Source organism: Myotis daubentonii, chromosome 12 (genome assembly GCF_963259705.1).
Source record: "Myotis daubentonii chromosome 12, mMyoDau2.1, whole genome shotgun sequence".
Lineage (NCBI taxonomy): Eukaryota > Metazoa > Chordata > Mammalia > Chiroptera > Vespertilionidae > Myotis > Myotis daubentonii.
The window spans coordinates 77,364,895-77,388,514 of NC_081851.1; the positions used below are offsets into that span (position 1 = coordinate 77,364,895).

General features: G+C 57.5%; 1 protein-coding gene and 1 pseudogene across 7 annotated transcripts in view; both read right to left on the minus strand.

Moving 5' to 3' along the window:
* Nucleotides 1-9,519: 9,519 nt before the first annotated feature.
* On the minus strand, nt 9,520-9,619 carry LOC132213995 (U6 spliceosomal RNA; annotated as a pseudogene).
* A 4,263-nt stretch (nt 9,620-13,882) lies between these two features.
* The window catches only part of LPIN1 (lipin 1), a 74,511-nt gene continuing 64,773 nt past the window's right edge, over nt 13,883-23,620 (minus strand). For all 7 annotated transcript variants that reach the window (XM_059660516.1, XM_059660520.1, XM_059660515.1 and 4 more), the window contains 4 exons: nt 20,442-20,594; nt 19,228-19,342; nt 17,883-17,986; nt 13,883-16,289 (listed from right to left, as the gene is read on the minus strand). In XM_059660516.1, the coding sequence (XP_059516499.1) occupies nt 16,130-16,289; nt 17,883-17,986; nt 19,228-19,342; nt 20,442-20,594 (532 nt within the window). In that variant the 3' untranslated portion in view covers nt 13,883-16,129. The remainder of the gene's footprint in view (nt 16,290-17,882; nt 17,987-19,227; nt 19,343-20,441; nt 20,595-23,620) is intronic.

The window sequence follows — 23,620 nt, forward strand, 5'->3', positions numbered from 1 at the left end:
GGCAAACAGCCCTCAGTGCCAAGACTTAACCCAACGCTGGCCGGTGCCAAGCCCAAAAGACCTTTCTCCTGAGCCATGTGGACAGCATTTGGCTCTGATCCCGTGAGAACGGCCAGGGGCAGAAAGTGGAGCTGGCAGAGGAGAGGGAGAGGGAAAGATCTCTCTTAAGTCCTGCAAAGGGAGAGATGACCACAGGACTTGCCTGCCTGGCCAGGATCAGTAAAAACCACAGGGAAATCTTAGGCCTGGGGCACAAGACAGCCTGGGAGGAGGGACAGAGCTGCTTGAGGGCGAAATCTGGGGAGGACCTCTGTACAGGCCTCTGAAGGCACACCACTTTCCCCTTCGAATATATGCAAATGAAGCTATAACTTAGCACTCATCAGCACCCATGAGATGAGTTAATTAAAAAGTTATAATTCACAAGAGGCCTACATTACTTGATAATGTGTCACCAAAGCCTATGAATATGAGAATTAATTACTTGGCCCAGATGTTGAAGGAATGCTTAATTTCTGGAGCTCTTGGTTTGACGCGTTCACTTTTTTTAATGCAGCGTTGACACGAAGATAACGCGATTGTGTGTTTACTAACTGATTACCTTAACTAGCAGCCACCATTTTTTAATGTGTCAGCATGCGGTGCGTGGCTGTGCTGGGTGAATTGCACACATCGTTTTACTTACCTTCAGAGCAACGAGGTGAGATGGGCATCGTTGTCGCCATTTTATGTGGCCAAACAATAAGAGGCCCTGCAAGCTGAGGGGCCAAAGCCCCACAGATCCGGTGAAGAGCCAAACATGCAAAACCTGAGTCTGCCCAGTTCTGCCCATGGATAGGCCTTCTTTCAGACGAACCCCCTGGCAACTCTGGTTTACCAAACTCCCAAGGACTGAGGACTTACTCCATTTGCAAATCATTTGGCTTTGCCTGTTTTTCATTCAAAGCTCAGGGAGACACCTGAACCTCAAATCTGCAGGCACACAGTCTGCTTGTTTCCAGGCTCGGTGCTCATTCTGAACTGCTTCTCAATTCCACTTTAACCAAAACCAAACCCAAATGTCTCTGCCTGGTGGGCAGTACAAATACAGAGCCAAACTCCAGTCCTCGTTGTGAGGGCTGGGGGAGCAGAATGAGCATAAATAAGTCATATTTACACGGACCTGACGCCTCGCTGTGTGTCTGCAGAGCAAAGGAAAAGGTGGAGAAATTGAAATTTTAAAAATCTGGATTCCATAGGGTTTTGAGTTTTTAAGATGTTTAACTTTTTAATAGTATGTTTTTGTTTTCTACAATGAATATATTTTTCTAATAGGAAAACGTATGTTATTAAAATTAGAGGTGACAGTTTGGCTGGGTATAGAATGTTTGAATCACAAGTCTTTCTCCCAGATTTTGCAAATGTGGTTCCACTGACTGCCTTTATCGGTGCTGCACAGGAAGTCTGAAGTCTCCTTGAATTCTTTCCACGGTGCTTGTTGGGCTATTTGGGATTTTTTCCGTCTGAAGTTTTCTAAGGTTCTTTTGTGATCCATGGAATTCAATAGTCCCACCAGGGACATGTCAAGATGTTTGTCAGATTTCATTAAATCTTTCTGATAGCCCTAGATGGTTTGGCTCTGTGGATAGAGCATCAGCCTATGGACTGATGGGTCCCAAATTCAATTCCAATCAAGGGCATATGCCCGGGTTGCAGGTTCAATCCCCAGTGGGGGGTGTGCAGGAGGCAGCTGATCAATGATTCTTTCATCATTGATGTTTCTATCTCTTTCTCCCTTCCTCTCTGAAATCAAGAAAAATATATTTTTTAAATCTTTCTGATAAAATTCACCACCATGACAATCACCATCATCACCACCATGATGACCATCACCATGACAACCACCACCAGCACCACCAGGATGACCATCACCATGACAACCACCACTATCACCATGACAACCACCACCATCATCACCACCAGGATGACCATCACCATGACAATCACCACCATGATGACCATCACCATGACAACCACCACCATCACCACCATGATGACCATCACCATGACAACCACCACCATCACCAGCAGCAGCATTAGCACCAGCATCTATTACTAGTACATGTTGGGTACTAGCATAAACTGTAATTAGAAATACTGTATTAAATATAATGGCTATCAAGGTAAGTATCTTGGCCACCACATAACAGATGAGAAAACTGAGTCTCGGAGAACCAAATTACTTACAAAAGGTCATATAGCAAGCAAACGGTGGAGCTCAAGCTCAAACCCAGTTACGTCTGATTCCGAAGCTGGTGCTATGTTCAGAGTCACCCCTAATTCTCCCTGCACGCTGCCCTGCCAGTGTGGCACCTGAGCATATTCGGGAGGACAGGAGCGGATGTTGCGGCTCAGAAAAGTGTTTTTAAAAATGTGCTCTCCTGCCTGCAGCCGCCGCAATGGGCTGACGTCAACACTTACCACACTCCTGAGCGGCATCAAGAACTTGGTGGTACAAGCACCAGCCTGGCTCTGCAGCTCGCTGTGGTTCTGGAAGGTGGTTCCTGGGCACTGGCTGTGCCATCTTAGAGCCCTGCCCATGGGACCCTGAGCAGGCAAGCTGCTCTCTCACAGAGTGTGGCTCCTTTGAAAGACTCGTCCCCCAGGGCCACAGTCCCCGCTCCGGATGCTGACCGTCCCCAGGGCCACAGTCCCCGCTCCGGGAGGCTGACTGTCCCCAGGGCCACAGTCACCGCTCCGGGAGGCTGACCATCACCAGGGCCACAGTCCCCGCTCCAGGAGGCTGACCGTCCCCCAGGGCCACAGTCCCCGCTCCGGGAGGCTGACCGTCCCCCAGGGCCACAGTCCCCGCTCCAGGAGGCTGACCGTCCCCAGGGCCACAGTCCCCGCTCCGGGAGGCTGACCGTCCCCAGGGCCACAGTCCCCGCTCCGGGAGGCTGACCGTCCCCAGGGCCACAGTCCCCGCTCCGGGAGGCTGACCGTCCCCCAGGGCCACAGTCCCCGCTCCGGGATGCTGACCGTCCCCAGGGCCACAGTCCCCGCTCCGGGAGGCTGACCGTCCCCAGGGCCACAGTCCCCGCTCCGGGAGGCTGACCGTCCCCAGGGCCACAGTCCCCGCTCCGGGAGGCTGACCGTCCCCCAGGGCCACAGTCCCCGCTCCGGGAGGCTGACCGTCCCCAGGGCCACAGTCCCCGCTCCGGGAGGCTGACCGTCCCCCAGGGCCACAGTCCCGCTCCGGGAGGCTGACCATCCCCCAGGGCCACAGTCCCCGCTCCGGATGCTGACCGTCCCCAGGGCCACAGTCCCTGCTCCAGATGCTGACCATCCCCCAGGGCCACAGTCCCCGCTCCGGATGCTGACCATCCCCCAGGGCCACAATCCCCGCTCCGGATGCTGACCGTCCCCAGGGCCACAGTCCCCGCTCCGGGAGGCTGACCGTCCCCCAGGGCCACAGTCCCTGCTCCAGGAGGCTGACCATCCCCAGGGCCGCAGTCCCGTCTCGGAGGCTGACCGTGCCCCAGGGCCACCCCACTCCGGATGCTGACCGTCCCCCAGGGCCACAGTCTCACTCCGGATGCTGACGCAGCTGGCCGCCCTGCGAGGCAGAGGCCATCGGTGACTTCCCCGCGCTCAGCACTTTCTCCGCTTCTCTGCTCTTTCCGCTGAGGCTGCAGTGTTGGACGTGTAGGTTCGTAAATTAATTCTTTGAAGATTCACTCTTGTCAGCTAACTTTCTCACTGCAATAAGCCAAGGAAGTCACTTATGAGCAACTGCATTTCTACTGTCCAGTCCTCCGGCCTTTCCCTTCCAGACGGCGTTCCAGAGCCGCGTTCAGCAGGACTCCACCGTCACAGGCAGGACTCAGAAATGTCCGCTTAAACGTAACGGGGAGAGCGATGGTCACATCGCGCCCTTAGATTTTCCCTTTTTAAATAGTCCGAGGGGACCATCTGGGTGAGAACGGAGGGAGAAGACGAGTGAGCTCTCGGCTGCCGTTCAACCTAAGACAATCGCTCTTCAGTTCCACTCTCCTCTCCTGCCTCAGACCAGCAGCACTGATGCCAAGAGGAGACCCTGTCAGGCTCAAAGCAGGTGCCTCCAGGTGAGAGCCAAGAAGAAAGGCCTCGCCTCTGCCCCCAGGTGAGCGGGGAGAGACGGTGCAGGGTCCTGGGAGCAGCCCGGGCTGGGAGCCTGAGGCCTCGTTGGGGTTCTGACCGCATCCGAATTTGTTCCAGAAACTCAGACGTCACTTCCCCTAAGTCTCTACTTCCTCGTCTATGAAAACAACATCAGATCACATCCTTTACTAGCTCAAGACGCGTCACGTGCGCTCACTACATTTTCATCCGTGAGCTCCCCACCATCTGTCTAAAATGGGGGGGTGGCAAGTTACAAATAAGGGAGTAACTCACAGGTACTTTGCAGACTTTATTAACCTTTAAGTTTTTTTCCCTCTTGTTTACCAATAATAATAGTAATCAGCCCCCCTCTCACCCCCCCACCCCCACCCCAGCCACCACCACCACCTCTTAATTTACCAAGAATTACCCTGGGATCTCTGTGAGGCCCATTAAAATCGAGATTTGCTGGTGTTCCCACTTCCTGAATTTGCAAACAAATGTTTTGGAGAAGTTGAGCCATTGCCTAACTTCCCATAATGCATTTTCCATGCTGGAGCCATCTCCCGTGGGCTCTGCATTAAGTGAATAATGGCCATGCTGTTTGGAGTGACTAGCAGTTCGGTTCACTCCATTGTTACTAAGTAATTGACACTTTGCTGGAAAACCCAGAAGGCCATTGGACCTGTGTGCACTGAAATGTACCATATCTTGGTTACACAATATGCTTTTCATTATTTCCCAATGTCCTGAAGAATGGATCCAATAAAGCTGCTATTTCATGGTGTGGGGTGCGGACGAGCTGTTGGCTGTAAGGTCTCAGCTCACAGTGTCCTTTAGACAAGGAGCGGATGCATCTGTCCAGCTGGAGGGAGGGCCCACCCAGGTTGGCCGCGCAGGTGAGGGATGAGAGACCGGCTCGCCACCGCTCTCTCCCAGAATGAGTGTGGCCAATGGGCATGTCTCCCAAACAGGCAGGACAGAGCCCCGGGCGATGGGTCCCGCTCCTGTTCTAGGAAAACCGCCAAGTCACTGGTATGTTTAGGAAGCCAAACTATGGCAGCCGCTAGGGAATCTTTTAGGGGCAGCGGTTCTGATTTCTTTGCTCCGACGTAGCCAGTCGTGAGGGGAAGACTTGATCTTGTGACCAGCCCATTTCATGGCGCATTAGCAAAGAGCTGTTTACGGGCTGCTGTGCCTCCTGAGAAAAACAGATGAGCCCTGTGTGCCTGGGAAAATCGGCACGATGCGATTCCCAGCGCCAGGATCGCACCCCGTCACCAGGAAAACCTTGTCACCGACACAATCTCTCTTACCCTCACCTGGGAAGGGGGCAGAGTTTGCTGCCCCAAAATATGCCTCTTTGTGATATTGATTATTTTAAGCTGCTTATTTTTTTTAAGAAACAAGGGATTCAGGAAGAAGCTTTGACCTTCCCCCTAACTGCCTAAAACAGTGGTTCTCAGCCTTGGCTGCACATTAGAATCACCTGGGAATCTTTTTAAAATCCTGATTTCTGGGCCTCATCCTCCCAGAAATCAGGATTTTAAAAAGATTCCCAGGTGATTCTAACGTGAACCACTGGCCTAAAAGAAGTAAACTGAGGACCTGCTCCCAGAAGGGTGATGTCACAGAGAGCTACAGTGTGACATGGACGAGTGAATAGATGTGGAGAGCGGCTACAGCGTTTGGACAGGCTCAAGCCTGGGACTAATGAGAGGCCACAATACTCTCGTGGCAAAGCCACATGCAAGTCCCAGCACAATTATGGCCAAAGGCTATGGCTGTAAGCTTGACCTTATGGTCCGAACCTGTGGTCCCACGTGGCTGAGTGATATCGGCTGTGGGAGGTGCAGCAAGTAAACAAAGCTTAATCAGGTGCATGTAATTGAGTAGATGCGAAACCCGCGAGAACATTGTAAAGATCTTGATCTCGCCCTTTGCCTCGTGGAATCTGGCAATAAAATAATTGGCTTACAGGCCGTGGCGCTGTCTCTCCATCAGAGAGCAGCGTCCCATCTGGCGCCAGCTTTCTTGTCTGTCTTCTGTAATCCTTCACCGTCCCCCTCAGGTTCACCTAACCTGGCTGTGCTAGCGCAGCACAGACAGAGGGACCTGGCAAGGCCTTGGATCAAAGCCCTCTCCGTGCCCGTTGGCAAAGCCAGCCCGGCAAACATTCACTTACCGAACATTGGCTTCTCCGTCGCCATGGGGATTGCCTTCTGCCCTCTAAAGTTCCAATCCACCCCCCCCCCTTCTCCTTAGCTCAAGATGGAATATAAATCTCAACTGTTCTTGGGGCGCCTATTCTTTTGGAACCCCCATATGCGCATACGTGATTAGGTATGATTATTGTCTCCTGTTAACCTGTCTTAGGTCATTGTAATCATTCCAGCAGCCAGAAGGACCAAGAAAGGGCAGATTCTGCCTGTGCTCTGCATTCACTCAGCAAAACCCACCGTCACCTGTAGTGTTCGGGCAGCATTTACAGACACGCGCATTCACGTGAGCCGGGCAGGAGGGTTCCCAGCCGGCCCCCCTCTCAGTCGCACCCTCAACCCGCCATGCACCTGTGTCATTCCCGTTTCCATCACCATTTGCTACATTTTCACTCCTTCCCAGCAATGTGCTTGCGAATCAAGCACAGCACAACCACAGGTGGAGAAAACAAGCTCGGGGTGGGCGACGCTTTCCCCCAACTCACCTGGCGCCCGAGTCCGTGCTGCTGCTATCACGTAGAGACAACAGAAACTTACTTCTCATAGTTCTGGAGGCTGGAAGTTCAAGGTCAAATAGCAGTAGATCGCTGCCTGGTGAGGGCCTGCCTGCCGGCACACAGACTGCTTCCTTCTCTCTCCGTGTCCTCACCCGGGAGAGGATGGTGCCCTCTGGAGCCTGTTATAAGGACGCTAACCCCATTCGTGATGGCTGCCCCCCTGTGACCTAATTACCTCCAAAGGCCCCGCCTCCTGACACCATCACATTGGGGATTTGGTTTCAACATAGGAATTTGGGGGGACGTAGACATTCAGTCTTTCCCACCTGGTTAGCAGACACAGAGCTAAGGTAGGATTCCAGGTCTGTCCGACTGAAAATTCCACGATCTCTCTATTACACCAAACTATGTCAGGCACCGCAGCCTCCCCTACACTATAGCATCATCCATTTTCTTTTTTTAAAATATATTTTATTGATTTCAGAGAGGAGGAAGAGGGAGAGACAGATAGAAACATCAATGATGAAAGAGAATCATTGATTGGCTGCCTCCTGCGCACTCCACTCTGGGGCTCGATCCCACAACCCCGGGATCGAACCGTGACTCCTGGTCCATAGGTCGATGCACAACCACTGAGCCACGCCAGCCCGGCCAGCATCATCCATTTTCTCATGGGCTCTAACGACATCATAGGACCCAAGGCCTCCAGACTCAGAGCCTGAAGCAGCGGAGACAGCAGGAAACACAAATTCCCCACCTGGGCCACTAGGGGTGATGGTGAGCGGCCACTCTGCTTCCCTCTCTCTGTGTCTGGACCCACGTGTTCTACCTACTCCACAGCGCCTCTCACTCCAGCCACCAGGCCTGTGTCTGTCTTCTCGGGTCTCCTTGCCCAGTGGCTCCGTGAAGACAAGGTCCATTTTTCTTTCTCTCCGTCCGCATAACAGCTCACATTGCTCGGCACACGGCAAGGGAGATGAGCAAGGAGAAGGGGGCTTTGTTGCACCACATGCTCTATGCCTCCGGGTGGTCTGACTCACGCTCCTCCAACAAAACATCAAGACTGTGGTCCTAGGGCCTGCTACAGGGACAGCAGGTCCGCATGTGAAATTGGGACTAGCCCTGGCCGGTGTGGCTCAGTGGATAGAGCATCGGCCTGCGGACCAAAGGGTCTCGGGTTCGATTTCGGTCAAGGGCACGAAGCTTACTTGCAGGTTCCTCCCTGGCCTGGGCCCTGGTCGGGGCATGTGCAGAAGGCAACCAATCGATGTGTCTCTCTCACATCAATGTTTCTCTCTGCCTTTCTCTCTCTCTTCCACTCTCCCTAAAAATCAATGGAAAAATATCCTCTGGTGGAACAATAAAATAAAATAAATAAAATAATAAAATAAATTGGGCCCTAACCGGTTTGGCTCAGCGGATAGAGCGTCAGCCTGCGGACTGGGGGGTCCCGGGTTCGATTCTGGTCAAGGGCATGTACCTTGGTTGAGGGCACATCCCCAGTAGGTAGGGGGTGTGCAGGAAGCAGCTGATCGATGTTTCTCTCTCATCGATGTTTCTAACTCTCTATCCTTCTTTCTTCCTCTCTGTAAAAAAATCAATAAAATATATTTTAAAAATAAATAAATAAATAAATTGGGACCATCCCAGGACACCAGCAAAACAAATGGCTTCCCAGTTGGGGGGAGTTCCTTAGTTAGAGAGTTTGTAAAGGTTAGATAAATAGATAAAATAAAGTAAATTTTTAAAAAGAGTTGGCACAAGTTGAGCTGCCACCGGCCGCACAGGTGTGGTCAGAGAGAGGCGGGCTCCCAGGGGCTGCGCCCTGGTGAGATCCAGACTTCGAAGGGGAGGCTCATTTCCCCGCTGGGCAAGGCTCCCGGATGTGGGGCTCGGGGCTGAGGCAGTCGCCTGGGGTCCCAGCAGTGTCAGGTCTCCTGTCCCCAGGACCACTCTGTTCCAGCTCTGGGAGGGGGGACAGGATGGGCACAGGGAGGGGCCATGGAAAGGGCTGGGCCGGGACCAGCACCCTGGCCCCCGCCACCCCTGGACATCCTGCCTTGGCCAGAAGGGGCCTGGCAAGGACCCAGAGGCAGAGGAACTGGGAAAGGGCTGGAAACCACAGGCGTCTGAGGAACAGCGCCAAGAGGCTGCCCGGTGATGCAATTCACGGGAGACAGAAACACAGAGCCCTCCAGTCCTCCCCAGGAGCAGGCATCGTCCGCGTGACCTTCCAGGAACCTGCTGACAGGCAGTGTTCTGTGCGCCTCTCTGCCTGGGACCTGGGATGACTGCGAAGAGGGAGGGGCGGGAGGGGCTGGAGTGAGGCAGAGAGGAAGCCGGGGTAGGGGTGGGGGGACGGGGTGCTGGGTCCTGGCACGGGGCTCTTGGGCTCCATCTGCTGGTGGCGCGGGGAACCACACCCACCTCCCAACCAAAGTGAACAGTGTTTCTGAGAGAAGGTATGTGTGCAAAGAGAGGAAGATGGAACACCCCTGCCCAACAGCGCCTTCCCCCCACCCCCCCGCAAAGGGTCTTTATCTCAGTCTGGGGCCTTCACATCTGCGAGAACCAGAGGTTATGACGTCGGCGCTTCTGAGCCACGCGCAGCCCAGGGGCAGCTGGCGACTCGGAGACGGGAGCCCATCGGTCTGAGGTGGGACTTAGACACCCATGATCTTTCTTAAAATATGGAACGCGTCACGAATGTGCGTGTCCTCCTTGCGCAGGGACCAATCTTCTCTGCGTCGTTCCGATTCCAGTGTATGTACCGCCGAAGCGAGCAGGACACCCGTGATTTCTAAACATCCCTCCCTCCCGTCAGGTCTACCGTCCAGCCACGGCCGACGGGCCCCGTCACTGAGGCCTGGCAGGTTCTCCGCTCCTCTTGTTGTTAATCCTCACCCGAGGATACCTTCCCATTGGTTTTTAGAGAGTAGGAGAGGGAAAGACAGAAACATCGATGTGAGAGAAACACATCGATTGGTTGCCTCCTGCACGAGCCCCGACCAGGGCCTGTGCTCTGGGGAGGAGCCTGCAACCGAGGCATGTGCCCTTGACCGGATCGAACCCGGGACCCTTTGGTCCACAGGCCGACGCTCTATCCACTGAGCCACACTGGCTACAGCAGTTCTCTGTTCCCAATACTTCTCGTAGCATCAGCCACAGCTGTCATTCTGACGGGGCGCCTCTGGGCACCGGTGTCCATGCCAGCACGTGGGAATTATCATGGACTCCTGGGCTCTCCCCACCCCCATAGTGTGGCCTAGATTTGGGCCTCGGCCTCCCCCATCGGAGCTGCCCTACGTCTCCCCATCTGTGCCCGCCACCTGGGATCAGGCCACCATCCTCACACCCTGGTCCTCGCCCTGTTCCCGGCTGGACAAGGCCCAGCTATGGCTCCAGACTGAGTCCAGCAGCCCCACCCCCGCCCAGGAGGCCCCCCCCTACCCTGATAACACCCACCGCTCCGTCCTTCCCAGTGCCCTCCCAGTTCACTGGCCTTCCTGTCCCTGCACCTGCCCACCTTTAACGTACCACTTTTTAAAAATATATATTTTTATTGATTTCAGAGAGGAAGGAAGAAGGAGAGGGCGATAGAAACATCAATCATGAGAGAGGATCATTGATCGGCTGCCTCCTGCACGCCCCCTACTGGGGATCGAGCCCGCAACCCAGGCATGTGCCCTTGGCCTGAATCGAACCTGGGACCCTTCAGCCTGTAGGCCCACGCCCTATCCACTGAGCCAAACCAGCCAGGGCCATTTTGGTTTTATAACTGTACAAGGGCCACTGTCTTATGTTTGAATGTATTTAAGTGAAATTGTGGAAGCATAATTCAGTTCCACAGGAAGATTTTTGAAGATGACTATCATTCAAATTGGAGGAAAACGTCCCATGGTGTTTGTCCACTGAACACGTCTGTCTGATCCTAAGCAGCTCGCCTTCTCGGGGACCACACTCCGATTCCGCGGAAAATCCACATGAAGACGATTTCGCTGCATAAAACCTGTCTCCGCCGTCATTACCTTGGCATTGTGCTACCTGAGAGCAAGAGCACACACTTTCGCCTGGAACTAAGTCTCTCTCAAGGAATCGGAGGGGAGCCGCCTCGCTCGCCCAACACTGCGTGCTGTTTATTTCTAGGATCGTCCTGAAATACGAATCAAGAAGACAAAGAACAAAAGCGAAACTGCCCGGCCACTTCTGCAAGGAAAACACATCAAATCCCCAAAGGAATGTGTTCCTTGAAACTGCAGAGCGGGCCTCCCTCGCTCGGGCCCGTCGTCCGTCTTGGAAAAGGATGTTTTTACAATCAGAGCAGAAGCGGGACGGGCCGCCCGCGTGCACGCTTCTTGGTTGCGCAATGACTGTAACTTGCCCGGATTCCAGCAGCGGAGAAAGCAGCAACGGCGGCGTGGTTACTCTCCAAAGTGAAACTTAAAACCACAGCCTCCGGTGCACAAAAGGCAGAATGAGTCACCGGAAGAGGCCACTTGCTTGCAGAACTCATTAAAAGCCATGCCGGGCTGAATGGACTTCCTGCCCCATGCAAGGATCCCGGGCAACAGCACAGCCCCTCCAGGCCCCGACCATGTGGGGGAGGGAGAGCCGTCCCAACGCTGGGCCCAGCCCGGGTCCTCCGGCTCCAAGCGCTGGGCTGCCCGGCCCGGCCTGTCGCACGCAGTTCCCCTCCCAGGCAGGCCCTGCTGCCGCCAAGATGCCCAGGAAGGTGGCTCTGGCCAGCTGCCGGCACCAGGGGCTCAGCACACCTGGGGACTCGGGGGACCCCCGCGTGGGTTTCCAGGGGCCTCCCTCCTTCAGCAGGTCCTTTCTGTCGCCCTGGCCAGGCCCGAGTCAGATGCCAGCTGCCCCTGGATGCGCAGCTCCTGGGGACCAGGGCCCGGGCCTCAGTGTGCCTCTGGAAGCCGAGCGAGCACCGGCATCTGGGAGGATGTATCCACACAGGTGGGCCCCACACCCAGTGGATGCGAAAGGTCCCGGGTGGGGCCCAGGGGCTTGCATTGCTAACAAGCCGCCGGATGCAGGCACTGCAGGCCCCAAGACTACGCTTTGGGAACCACCCATCTTGGGCCTGAATGTCAAACAGCCGCCAGCACCTCCCTCCTCCACGCCAGTCGGTGATGCTGACCTTGAGAGGTGCCAGTTGGAGGCCCCGTGGTGCCCAGGCCGTCGGGGGAAGGCGCTCCTCCCCTCCCCTGGCAGGAGCCCACCACTCACCTGGCTGGTGCCCCGGGAGGGGCCTCTATCAAGCCTGGATCATGTTTTCAAAGGCTTTGCCTCCAAACCAAATGGAGTGTGCCCCCCGGTGGCCATGGGGAGCCACTGGCTTTCAGGGCCAACTTTTTGTTGTTAATTCTCACCTGGGGATATTTTTCCATTGATTTTTAGGGAGAGTGGGAGAGAGAGGGAAAGGCAGAGAGAAACACATCGATTGGTTGCCTCCTGCACGACCCCTGACCAGGGCCTAGGCCGGGGAGGAGCCTGCCACCGAGGTACACTCCCTTGACCGGAATCGAACCCGGGACCCCCTTTGGTCCGCAGGCTGACGCTCTATCCACTGAGCCAAACTGGCCGGGGCCAGGGCCAACTTCTGTCTGGTTTCCTTCCAGGCACCAAGCCCTCGTGCAAGGGGGTGACACCTGCCTCCTTCGACTGCAGCAGGAGCGGAAAAGGGGCCAGAGGCGGGAAGGAGGCCACAGGAACGGCCGCCCTGCTCTCACGTCGCCCCTCTGGTCTAGACACAAAACAGGCGTGCAGGGGGCGGCCCAGGACTGGGTGGCAGGGACTGGTGGCTGTCCTGGAGCAGCAGCTGGGGCAGCGCTCCTGTTAGAAGCGCACATGCAGGTTCCAGAAGTCAGGTTCTCTGTTGTTCAAAGGCGCCCGCCTCGCTGCCCTGCACGCCTCTTCTCCCGCCCCTGAGTGGTGCCCCGGCTCACGCATGACCTCCTGCAGGGACCCAAGCCCATGGCCCCTTGTCAGTGTTCCGTGGCTTCCGAAGAAAGGGATGGCGAGGCTGGGAGGTGGGGCGAGGGGGTGGGGGGTGTCGGCTTTGAAAGCCAGGATACGGAGTCTTTTACGTATTCGCGTGTTGGCAGCTGAGGCCTGGAGAAATTCCACCCGTGGAAGTTTCCCTGTGTGCGAGAGCTGCCTGCGCATGCAAAGGAGAATGCGTCGCCCGGCGGTGCCCCAGGGAGGCCGTGGGCATCTCAGGGCCCACGACGACGGAGTCAGGCTCCCTTCATTGTACAGGTGGGAGAGCCGACCGTCGGAAACGTGTGGGAGTGAGTCTGCGGTGTGCAGCCGGGGGAGAGGGTCTGCTGTGCCTCCCATGCACGCGAGCGTTCATTCTAGCCCAGCCGTGGGCAAACTACAGCCCGCGGGCCAGATCCGGCCGTTTGAAATGAACTAAAAAAAAAAAAAAAAGACTGTACCCTTTTATGTAATGATGTTTACTTTGAATCTATATTAGTTCACACAAACACTCCATCCATGCTTTTGTTCCGGCCCTCCGGTCCAGTTTAAGAACCCATTGTGGCCCTCGAGTCAAAAAGTTTGCCCACCCCTGCTCTAGACGCTGGAGGGGGACGCTGGGTCTGGCCGCACGAGCAGCCCAGCCTGGTGCCCTGGCGGCCAGCGTTTACACATACAGGGACCACGGCTCTTACATTTGTCCCAAAAGCACCGACTGGCACAGGTTGGTCAAGAGGATGTCTCCGGCACAGGAACCAGGCACACACCCAGAGGAATGGCGACGGCTTTCAAGGGACGTGGGTGAACGAGGCAAGGGCTCGGATTGGTCCAAAATGAAAAACAAGCCCCGCCCGCGTGACTCAGGTGTTGACCATCGACCTATGACGCAGGTCAGGGCACAGGCCTGGGCTGCAGGCTCCATCCCCAGTAGGGGACGTGCAGGAGGCAGCCGATCCGTGATTCTCTCATCATGGATGTTTCTCTCTCTCTCTCCCTCTCCCCTCCTCTCTGAGATCAATAACAAAATATAAATAAAATAAATTTCACACTGACTTTCAGAAGCCTTTCATGGGTCTCTTTTATTCCAAGTTTCTAGCTCTGCATCCAGCACAACACAAGGAGTATCACAATGATGCGTATCGTTTCCCAGCACATACGCGCACAGGAGGTGCTGTAAGCGGCACCAGTGAAAGCGGGGAGCCACACCCAACGCGGCAGAGGGGAGTCTCTGCACGTCCTCATGTCTCCGTGCACCAGGCCTGCGTTCTCCGTCACAGCAGGAACCCCGGTGACACCCCTCTGAGGGACTCCTCTCCGCAGGCCCACTCAGCACGGCCCGCCCGCGGGGTGCGGGGCGGTGGTTGTGAACACACACAAGACCACACGCACACGTGTGCATGTCCCCCACGTGCAAGTCTCATGTTCCCGAGCCGCGGCCGGTGTGCCCGTTACAGATGTGACCTGGGCGGGGGTCACTCTGAACTGGACCCAGATCCAAGGGCCACTCTCTGGCAGGCGTGCCAGGGTCACGTGCCGCGGGGCGGACGCCCCAGGTGACATGCTCACACCTGCAGGTGGTGCGGCCGGCGCTGCTCGTCCTGGGGGGGCGATGGCCTGAGGGGGTGCCCCCTCTCCCAGCCTCGCTCTCCGGTGGAGGAGGAACGAGACTCAGGTCACAGCAGCTACAATTCACCCCGAACACCCTCGGAAGAAAGAATGAGTGTAGCTTCCAAAGTGGCCAGTGTCCAAGCCCAGAGCTTTCATCATGTCTTGTGTTTCATCACATCTCGTGCCTCCCGAGGGGCTCGGTGGGTGCGTGCACGTTTCTATGCAATGGGGGTGCCTTTCTGTGGGGCCACAGCCGTTCCCACGGGGCCTCGTCCCGGAGCCGCCGCCTGCCGCCTGCCGCCTGCCGCCTGCCGGGCAACCTGTGTCTCTTTCACAGAAAGAGTCAAGTCCATCGCCTGCTCCACAGTGCGGCCTCCTAGGACTCTAACAGCATCTGAATGGGAAAGCGCTCCAACCACCGGAGGAAAACGCTCTTTACAAAAATAATACTTCCAAAAATAAAGCAAAATCTTTTACCAAAATAACTCTCTAACTTTTCAAATTGTTCTCTCGATAATTTGTTTATATAAACAAGAGAGTCCATCTCCCCATGGCTTAAAGAATGGCCCTCCAGCCGTTACTCATCCACGGGCCGTGCCCTGACTTGAGTGGGAAAAGCTGAGGAAAATAAAAAGGTCGGTGTGGTGAGATTTGAGAATAAGGCTCTGGGTAGTCTAACGTAATCTTTTTAATATTTCAGTGACCGTTATCATAGAAAGACTATGACTAAATGCTTAAAACAATAACCAGAGTAAAGTAATAAATAATATCTACAAAGAATATAATTTAACTTCTTGAAACGATTTTCTTAAAACCAAGCAGCTTCGTTTGAGAGCTTCCCGTGGAAACTGGCATCGCAGCCGTGTGGCATCGGCTCCGTGCCAGCCGCATGCCCAGCTCCGCCTGCCGGAGGCGAGGCCGCGGCCGAGGGCCGGCCTGACGGGAAACACTGCCCCTCACACTCCCTCGGGCCTGAGCTTAAGGCTTCGCAGTTACTGGGAGCTGGACAAAGCACATTCCAGAGAACACGCCTGCCAGGTGCATTAAGGCATAGATAGTCCAGCCGTGAGCCACAAAAAGGGGGCGGGGGGAGGGGGTGCCAGTGACGTCGGTTCTCGAACCGGAGTATAAAGAAGAGCTTGTCACCTAAAACTAGACCGTCGGCAAATACTGCAAGGGACACCCACAGGGCCAGGCTCTTCAGAGACCCCAGATCCGGGTCACATGACCCCACATGTACCCCCGACCCCCGACCCCCACGGGGAGCAGAAGATGGGTGGGAGCCACCACGGGGACGTGTGCCCCTCTCCACATGGCACGCACCTGGCGACCTCGGGGGACACTGTCCCCAGCAGGGACCAGGCGCCAGCTCTGCTGGGCTTCACAGGGACACGCTGCCCAGTGATGAGGCCGCCCGCAGGCAGACAGGGCAGCGTGGCCTCTGGCTTTCAGCCACAGCGAGGAAAGGCCCCTCCCCCCCCACCCCAGGATGTGCACCCAACTCCTCGTCCAGGATGTGCACCCTGGTACTTGACTTAGAAACGCCAGCCCCGGGGAGCGGGCAGGAGGGTGCACCCCAGCTCCCTGCCCTCAGGCAATGACCGCACATGGCTCCCGAGCTCCCTCCTGGGCTCCCACAACCGATCCTTTAATGGGCGGCCGGTCTTGGCTGACGCAGGCGGCTGCGGGGCGTCACGCCGAGGCGGAGTGGACATCCTGGTTCTCAAACGGGGGCAGCGGCTCCCGCCAGAAGGTGAAGTTGCTGAAGGTGTCGGAGCAGGGGAAGTCCGAGGAATGGCTCCTCTTCAGGAGCGGGAAGACGTGGTCAACCACTTCACAGAGCCGCACGTACCTGGAAGGACACGGCTAGGTCACCGCCCGCCAGGGACGCCCGCCCAGGGCAGCACCTGCCACGCTCCCCGCGCCGAGCTCGGAAACCAGGAGAGACCCACGGGCCTGAGGCCGGACCCCGGGGCTGACGCTGCGGAGGGGAGGGCGCTCTGCAATAGCCCTCACTCATCAGCAGGAGGCCGCAGGGAGCGCCAGCAGGATGAGAGAAGGCCCCGGGCACAAAGGACCCCGGAGACGGAGCTGCAGGACAAGAGGAGTCAGCAGCGGAGGCAGTGCCCCTGCAGAGCTCACATGTGCGCGTCTCGGGAGGGAATCGGCCTCTGGAGCATCGCGAGCCCAGGCCTCTGTGCAGTGGGAAGGCGCTGGGCCCTGGGCTAAGGACATGGATTGGACCTTCCGCTGCCCTGGTCTGGGGAAACGGATCCCCCCCCCCCTGCCCCCCGTCTTCCTGCTTGGAGCCTGGGGCCGGCTCTCCCTCCCTGGGCTCAGTTCCGAGCATGGACTTGAACTAGGCCCTGCTTCTCAGTGCTCCCTGCAGGCCCCTCACTCGCTTCTGTGATCCCCAAGAGGCCGGAGCATCTTCGTTTCCGTGGCCTGTGCTCCAAAAAGAAAGCTGCTGCGCTGACGCTTTTTCAGGCTCCGGTGCCTCCCACCCGACACCGTGACCAGCCCGGGCCCCTCTGCACACCGAGCCCCTCGCGGCCACCGGGTCCCTCTCCGGCACCCATTTGCTGAGAACCGAAAGGGGCTTTCCCAACACCCGCCTCGAGGAAGCGGCCTGCCCGGGGCATGAGATGGCTTGTTAGACAAGAAGGAGTGTGTGTGTCCACCAAGGCCCTCCCAGGGCTTCTGAGAGCATCGAGCTCGCAGGACACAAAGCATCTCCCTTCACAGCGAGAGGCTATCTTTCCTGGGACTGAAGCCAATGTTCAGACCTCCTCCTGCCCTGAGACCTATGCGTGTGAGTTCTGTGGCCAGGGGAGGCGGCCGCACCCCCGGGGAGCAGGTCTCCGCTCGCCAGCAGGGTGGGCCCGCCTCGGAACGCGCTGTCAAGGTCGAGAGAGAGTCTGCAGCCCCCCAGGCTGCCTCGTTCCAGGCCCCCCACCCAGCCCTCTGCCTCCGGGAACGGCGTGACCACAACCCCGGGAGGAACCGGGACGATCACGCAGCAGTGACTCTGTGAGATGGCGCCCAGGCCAGAATGCGCCTCATCCTTAACTACAGTGTCATGTGAGAGTCCATTTGGTTACCCTTTTCATTCGCCTTCTAGGCTTTTCGACCCAACTTGGCAAATCAAAACCACTCGTTTTCAAATTCATTCAATTCCACTCCGGAGCAGCATGTAACCGCCGGTTTCCATGTTCCACCCAGAGGGGACCTGATTCAATCCAGATTGTCCAAACACTACATTTTGGGCAAAAATACGAGGAGTGAGAGCATATTTTCCTTGCAGGGATTAAAGATTAAAATATAGGCAACCGAAGGACCCAAAGGAATGCCGTGAACACAAGAGGCCACTCCCACATCACCCTGGCCACGGCGGCGGCCGAGGCAACCCTGGCCGGTGCGGGGACCCTGGCCGGCGCGGACTCACGAGGAGATGTTGGTCTTGGCGTGCTCCTGCACCAGCTCGCCCTTGGGGTTGACGGTGAATATTCGGTTCAAAGACACTCCCACTTGCTTGTACGAATACACGTCCTGCGTTGGGGAAAGGGTCGGGGAGGAGGAGTGCGTGGTGAATACAGACACAGGACCTCCCCGATGGGATGCGATGCTGCGCCGTCTCCCGAACCAGCACTACGTTCCCCGTGTGGGAAGAGTGTTTGAGTGTGAGCGTGACACCAGCTTTCCCCCTGGGCACCGTGCGGGTCTATGCAGCCAGGGGGTCAGAGGTGGACCCCCCAGTGAGCCGCCTGCACCCTGACATTCCTGAAGGTCGCTCTCTGGCCCGTCTTCTTCACACGTAGAACTTTCTTATGTGAAGTTACTCCCCGACTCGGTTCTCTAACGCTGAGCTTTCCAGCAAACGGGGGCAGCGACACCCAATCCCACGGGGTGTCTCTCACGTGTGGAACAGCACGGCGGGCCCTGGTCCTCAGAGGACACGCTCCCAGGCCCCCAGCGGGTGCCTGAAACCTCGGAGGGCACACCGCCCATAGAGGCCACACTGTCCCTGTGCACGCGCACCTCTGGTTACGTGTACTTGACACTGAGGCACAGGAACAATAATAACCCCGGATAACGGAGCAAGTGCAGCGGTGCACGGCAACAGGGAAAGTGGCGTGAACGGGCATTACTCAGTAAAACGGGTGACCTGGCCCCCAGCACTGCAACACCGCACGTCGGTCTGATCACCTGACCGCCGAGTGACTGGCCTAATGGGCGAGGCGCATCCACAGTGTGAATACACCGGGCAGGGGGGTGGGTGGGGTGGGACACGGGAGATTTCATCTCGCGGCTCAGAAAGGTGAGCGAGTTAAAACTTGTGAGCTACTTCCGGACGTTTCCATGGAGCATTTTCCCACTGCGGCTGATCAGTTACTGAAGCCACAGAGAGCGAAGCCGCGGGTAAGCGGGGGCTGCTCTGCTCTGGAAACCGACTCCCCGCGGGGCTGAGGGCTGGCTTCGTGGTCCCCGTGTGGGAGGAAGCGGCTAATCCTACTCCGTGTTCCTGTTTTACCAATTCAGCAAGCGGTTCCGAACTTAATGTGTCTAGTCCCACATCTCATGCCTCACACGGAAACGCACCAGCCCGCCCGCGGGAAAGCCAGAGGCCGTGAGCAAGGGGAGTCTCCCCGCCTCGGGCGGAGGCAGCTGGCTTTCCCGGCGCCTCCTGGCAGGCGGGGGCTGGCCTCCCACCGTCCACTCCGGGCAGCCTCCCCCGTGGCTGCTGTCAGCCGGCAGGACCCCCAGAGCCCACACCCCCGTCCACTACTCACAGCCGGCCGGTTTCCAAAAGCAGCGTAAAACGGCTCTGTGTTTGGGAAAAACAGGTTCCTGATGTCTGTCAAGCACTGGACTTTAAACTTTTCTGGCTTCTTTTCAATCACCTCTCTGTCAAAACAAACAAATGAACACACGGCGGGTCAGCGCGCGAGGACTCGCTCCATCGCGTCAGGCTCTCCTTACCCTCCAAGACGCCGGGACCCGAGGACACCGGTCTTGGGAGGTTAAACGTGTGCGGGTCAGCCCCGCTCTCCCAGGAAAGCACTAGGCTGGGAGGGAACCCCTACTTTCAAGTCTCCCCAGAGAAAAGGCTCGGGACACGTGACCTCACCCGAGACCTCGACCAGTCACCAGGGAGCAAGGAGCGGCCTCCAGAGCAGGAGGGAGGGAAGCACCCGGGAGCCCGCACACCCTCAAAGCCCACCCAAAGAGGAAAGGCGTCAGCAAAGCGGAAGCCCGTCTCGTTGGTGGACGCAGTGCCTGAGTCCTAGCGACCTTACACTCGGACCTGCGTACGGGAGGCCCTGAGTAAACGAGGAAGTGCCCCGCATGACTGCGCCGGAAGATGGGTCCCAAGGAGGCGGGAGTCTCCCTAAACTCATCCGCCTGCAGACTCGCCGTAACTTCAATCAAACTCTCAGCAGGTTCTGCCTCCCGGGAGGCCAGAGCCCGCTTGGCGGCCTCGAACACAGCCGAGGGGGGGAAGGGTGGAGGCACTCAAAGACTGGCTAGTGGTCAGCGGCAGGTCCACTAGAATGAAGTGACCGGAGGGTGAAAACGGGAGACGGGGCCAGGTGAGCGGTGGCATCTGGGACAAGGCCATGGAACCCGGCCTAGGTCCCCGATGAGATGGACTGCAAGTTGATTCTCTAAGACTTGGAGGGACAATGTGGGGAGGGAAAGGGGGGAGAGAGTGGGAGGGGCGGCCCCCCCAGAAAAGGGGAGAGCATCCCTCTGCCAAGTGGAGACACGGGAGAGGCGGCGGCAGGACACAGACCGTCACATGACACTGAGCCCAGGATCAGCCCGTCCACTGTCCACAGAGCCCTGGGGACCAGGAAGGGAGCGGGCAGGCCGCCTGCATTTGGGGATGACCTTCCCGGTGCCCACGATGGAGCGGGCAGGTGGCTGGGAAGAGCGTGAGGAGGCTGTTCCTGCCGACCCTCAGGGAGGGGAGAGGCCGCCCGGGCCGGCGGGGAGCGCCTACCTGTGCAGGGCGGAGAAGAGGCTGCTGGGGGACAGCAGCAGGGGCCCCTGGGGCAGCACGGTGCCCCGCTCGTTGACCCAGTGCAGGTAGCCCCGCGTCATGTCCGCCATGCCGATGGCCCGCGCGGAGCAGTACAGGAACTTGTACCCGTTCCTGAAAGAGACCGGCGCGCTGAGCCACCGCACGGGACCGCCTGCCCCCCGCCCTGTCCGCCCGTCCGTCCGCCTGCACTCCACCCCGTCCTCCACCCTGTCCCCCCGCCCCGCCCTCCACCCTGTCCGCCCGTCCGTCCGCCTGCACTCCACCCCGTCCTCCACCCTGTCCGCCCGCCCCACGCACCATGGAGCAGGAGAGCTCCGCAGGCGCGGGCGGCCATGGTCCACCGCCTGACCACGGGCCGCTCCGCCGTGTGAGCCTCAGGGGACATCGGTCGGTTGGGGTTTCCCCTGCTTCACCCCATGAACCCTGAGGCCGTGGCACCGAACTGCCCAGCCTGCCTGCACCTGCACGGGTCCTGCCCTGGCCCCGGCTCCTCGGTGACGGCCCCGCTGTCACCTGCCACTCCACAGGCCTGACGCCAGCTCCGAGCCCAGCCCTCTCCCCTGGGTAAGTCCTGTCGGCACCTCCATGCACTCTGACCTCTTTCATCTCCGCCTAAAGCCAGCCAAGCGGAACCACCACCAAAGCCCCTTCTCCGGTCGGCCTCCCGGCGGACGCCCACCTCTGCTCCCCTTCTAGACAGTTCGCTCACAGCTCCTCCGGCCCGCCCACCGCACTCGCTCCTGCGCTGGACGAAGTGTGTGCGGACCCTGCTGCTGGGACACTGCTCCCCGCATCTGCCGGCTTTCTTGTTCCCTCCCCACCCCCCATCTAGGTCTCTGCTCAGAGGCCCTGCCCTGTCCCTCTATCTAATAAAACACACACCACACCCTCCCTCACCGGGCACTAAGCCTCGCTCCCTGAGGGTGGGACTGTGGCTGCCACCCTGGGCCCAGAACACTGCTTGGCATGTCGTAGACCAGGGGTCCTCAAACTTTCTAAACAGGGGGCCAGTTCACTGTCCCTCAGACCGTTGGAGGGCCGGACTATAGTTTAAAAAAAAAACTATGAACAAATTCCTATGCACACGGCACATATCTTACTCTGAAGTAAAAAAACAAAACAGGAACAAATACAATATTTATATTTGCACGTGGCCCGCGGGCCGTAGTTTGAGGACCCCTGTCATAGACGCTCAGTAAATATTTGTGGAGGAGCCCTAACTGGTTTGGCTCAGTGGACAGAGCAATGGCCTGTGGACAGAAAGACCCCAGGTTTGATTCTGATCAAGGGCACATGCCCTGGTTGAGGGCTTGATCCCCAGTTGGGGGCGTGCAGGAGGCAGCTGATCAATGATTCTCTCTCATCGTTGATGTTTCTCTCTCTCCCCCTCTCCCTTCCTCTCTGAAATCAATAAAAATATGTTTTTTTTAAAAAAACCTGTGGATGAGCAAAGACAAACCAGCACTTCCCACCCCTCCTGGCCCCAGGCTGGAGGGCTGGTCTCAGATGGTTTAACAACGTGTCCTTTAAAACAAGACGCAGGACGCTGTGGGACAACGGGAATCTAGGAGCACCGGCTTGTCTGGCACATCCAGCAATCTGTACAATGAAACATCTTTGCATTTTAGCTGCCTGATGAATGCAGACGCTTTTTGAAAAAACAATCACTTTCTGTATATAGCTCTTCACATTAAAGTCCTACAAGCTGCCACCTGCAGGGTCTGAGATGCTGATTTTACTCAAAACGTGCTTTTCAAATGCATTTCACGGTTTGATCTCGCACAGTGTTCTGCTTCCGGGGCCATCGCCAACGCAGCGGAACCGGCTCCGACACACCTGTGGGCGGCAGGGACACTCTCCCCCGAAAGCTGCATCAGGCCTCTGCGACCTGGTGCCCGGCGACCCTCCCGGTTCACTGACACCCCCGCCCCCCCGAAGCCGGCCTTCCCTGACCCCCTCCACCTGCTCCCGTCTCCGCCTCCTCTCACTGCTACTGCCCTCCCCTCAGGCTCAGCTCAGGGCACCCACTGAAGCTCCTTCCGTCCCTCATCCCTCGGACAGAGTTACCGTCTGCGCCTGGATGTCTGTGAGCTCTGCATTGCTCACCACACCTCCCGTGACCTGTGCGGGGCCCCGCTGCCTGTTCTGACGAGGTCATGGCTCGCTGAGGGGCGAGGCGCCCGCACCTAGGACAGCTCCGGGCACAGCGGCTGGTGCCAGCTGGCGACCTCAGCTACTAGTAAATGCTCAGGGTTCTGACCCACGTGTGGCTGGGCAAGCCACGCCCAGCTGCCCACACACGCACTGCCCGCAGCCGCACAGCCCGGCGGCAGGTCAGTCTGGGCTCGCAGTGACCTCAGGGTCACCCAGCCTATGTCCTCGTTTCAGAGATGAGATGGCAAGCTGGGAATGGGGATGAGGTCCGAGCGTCCACAGCGAGCTGCGCTGTCACCTCGGAACCCAGGGGCCCCGACTCCTCCCGGTCACAGGCCCCTGCTTCACTGGTGGGGTGGTGACCGCAGGAACACACGAGGCCCGAGGGGAGGGGAGCGACAGCCTGGGAACAGTCAGTTCCCCTTCTCAGTGTCCCGGCTGCAGAGGGCTCCCACCTGAGGCCCCGACGGGCTCGTCCATCTGAGGACACGGTGACACTCCTGCTAACTCTCAGACGCTGACTTCCGGTGACAGGAATAAAAAATTTACACCGAATAAGGCAGAAACTCAGACAATTCTCGTCCAAATGTGGCCCCGAAGCACCTGCTCGCTCAGCGGCCTAGGTATTTTAGGAAACATCCTTCTAGTGACCGTATTTGAGTGTGAGAGTTTCACGCGCCTTCCCTTGTACCTGCTGCAATTCTTTTTCATCAATAACCAAGCAAGCTTTTGCAATCAATACCCTCTGTGAACCAGGTGTGTCAGCCTACAGCGCATTCCTCACGGGCTGGCCACATCAGACAAGTCATCATGTTCAGCAAAAAATAAACAAGGAGAACTGCCGGGCGTTCTGCATCTCTGGGCCAGCAGCGACCTCCCAGGCCGGGTTCCCTTAGCCTGCCTGCAGCGCCTCACATTTAAGAGGGACCCCGTTCAAGGTCAGCAGTGCCAGGGAAGAGGAACAGCCAGTCCTAACTCCAGCG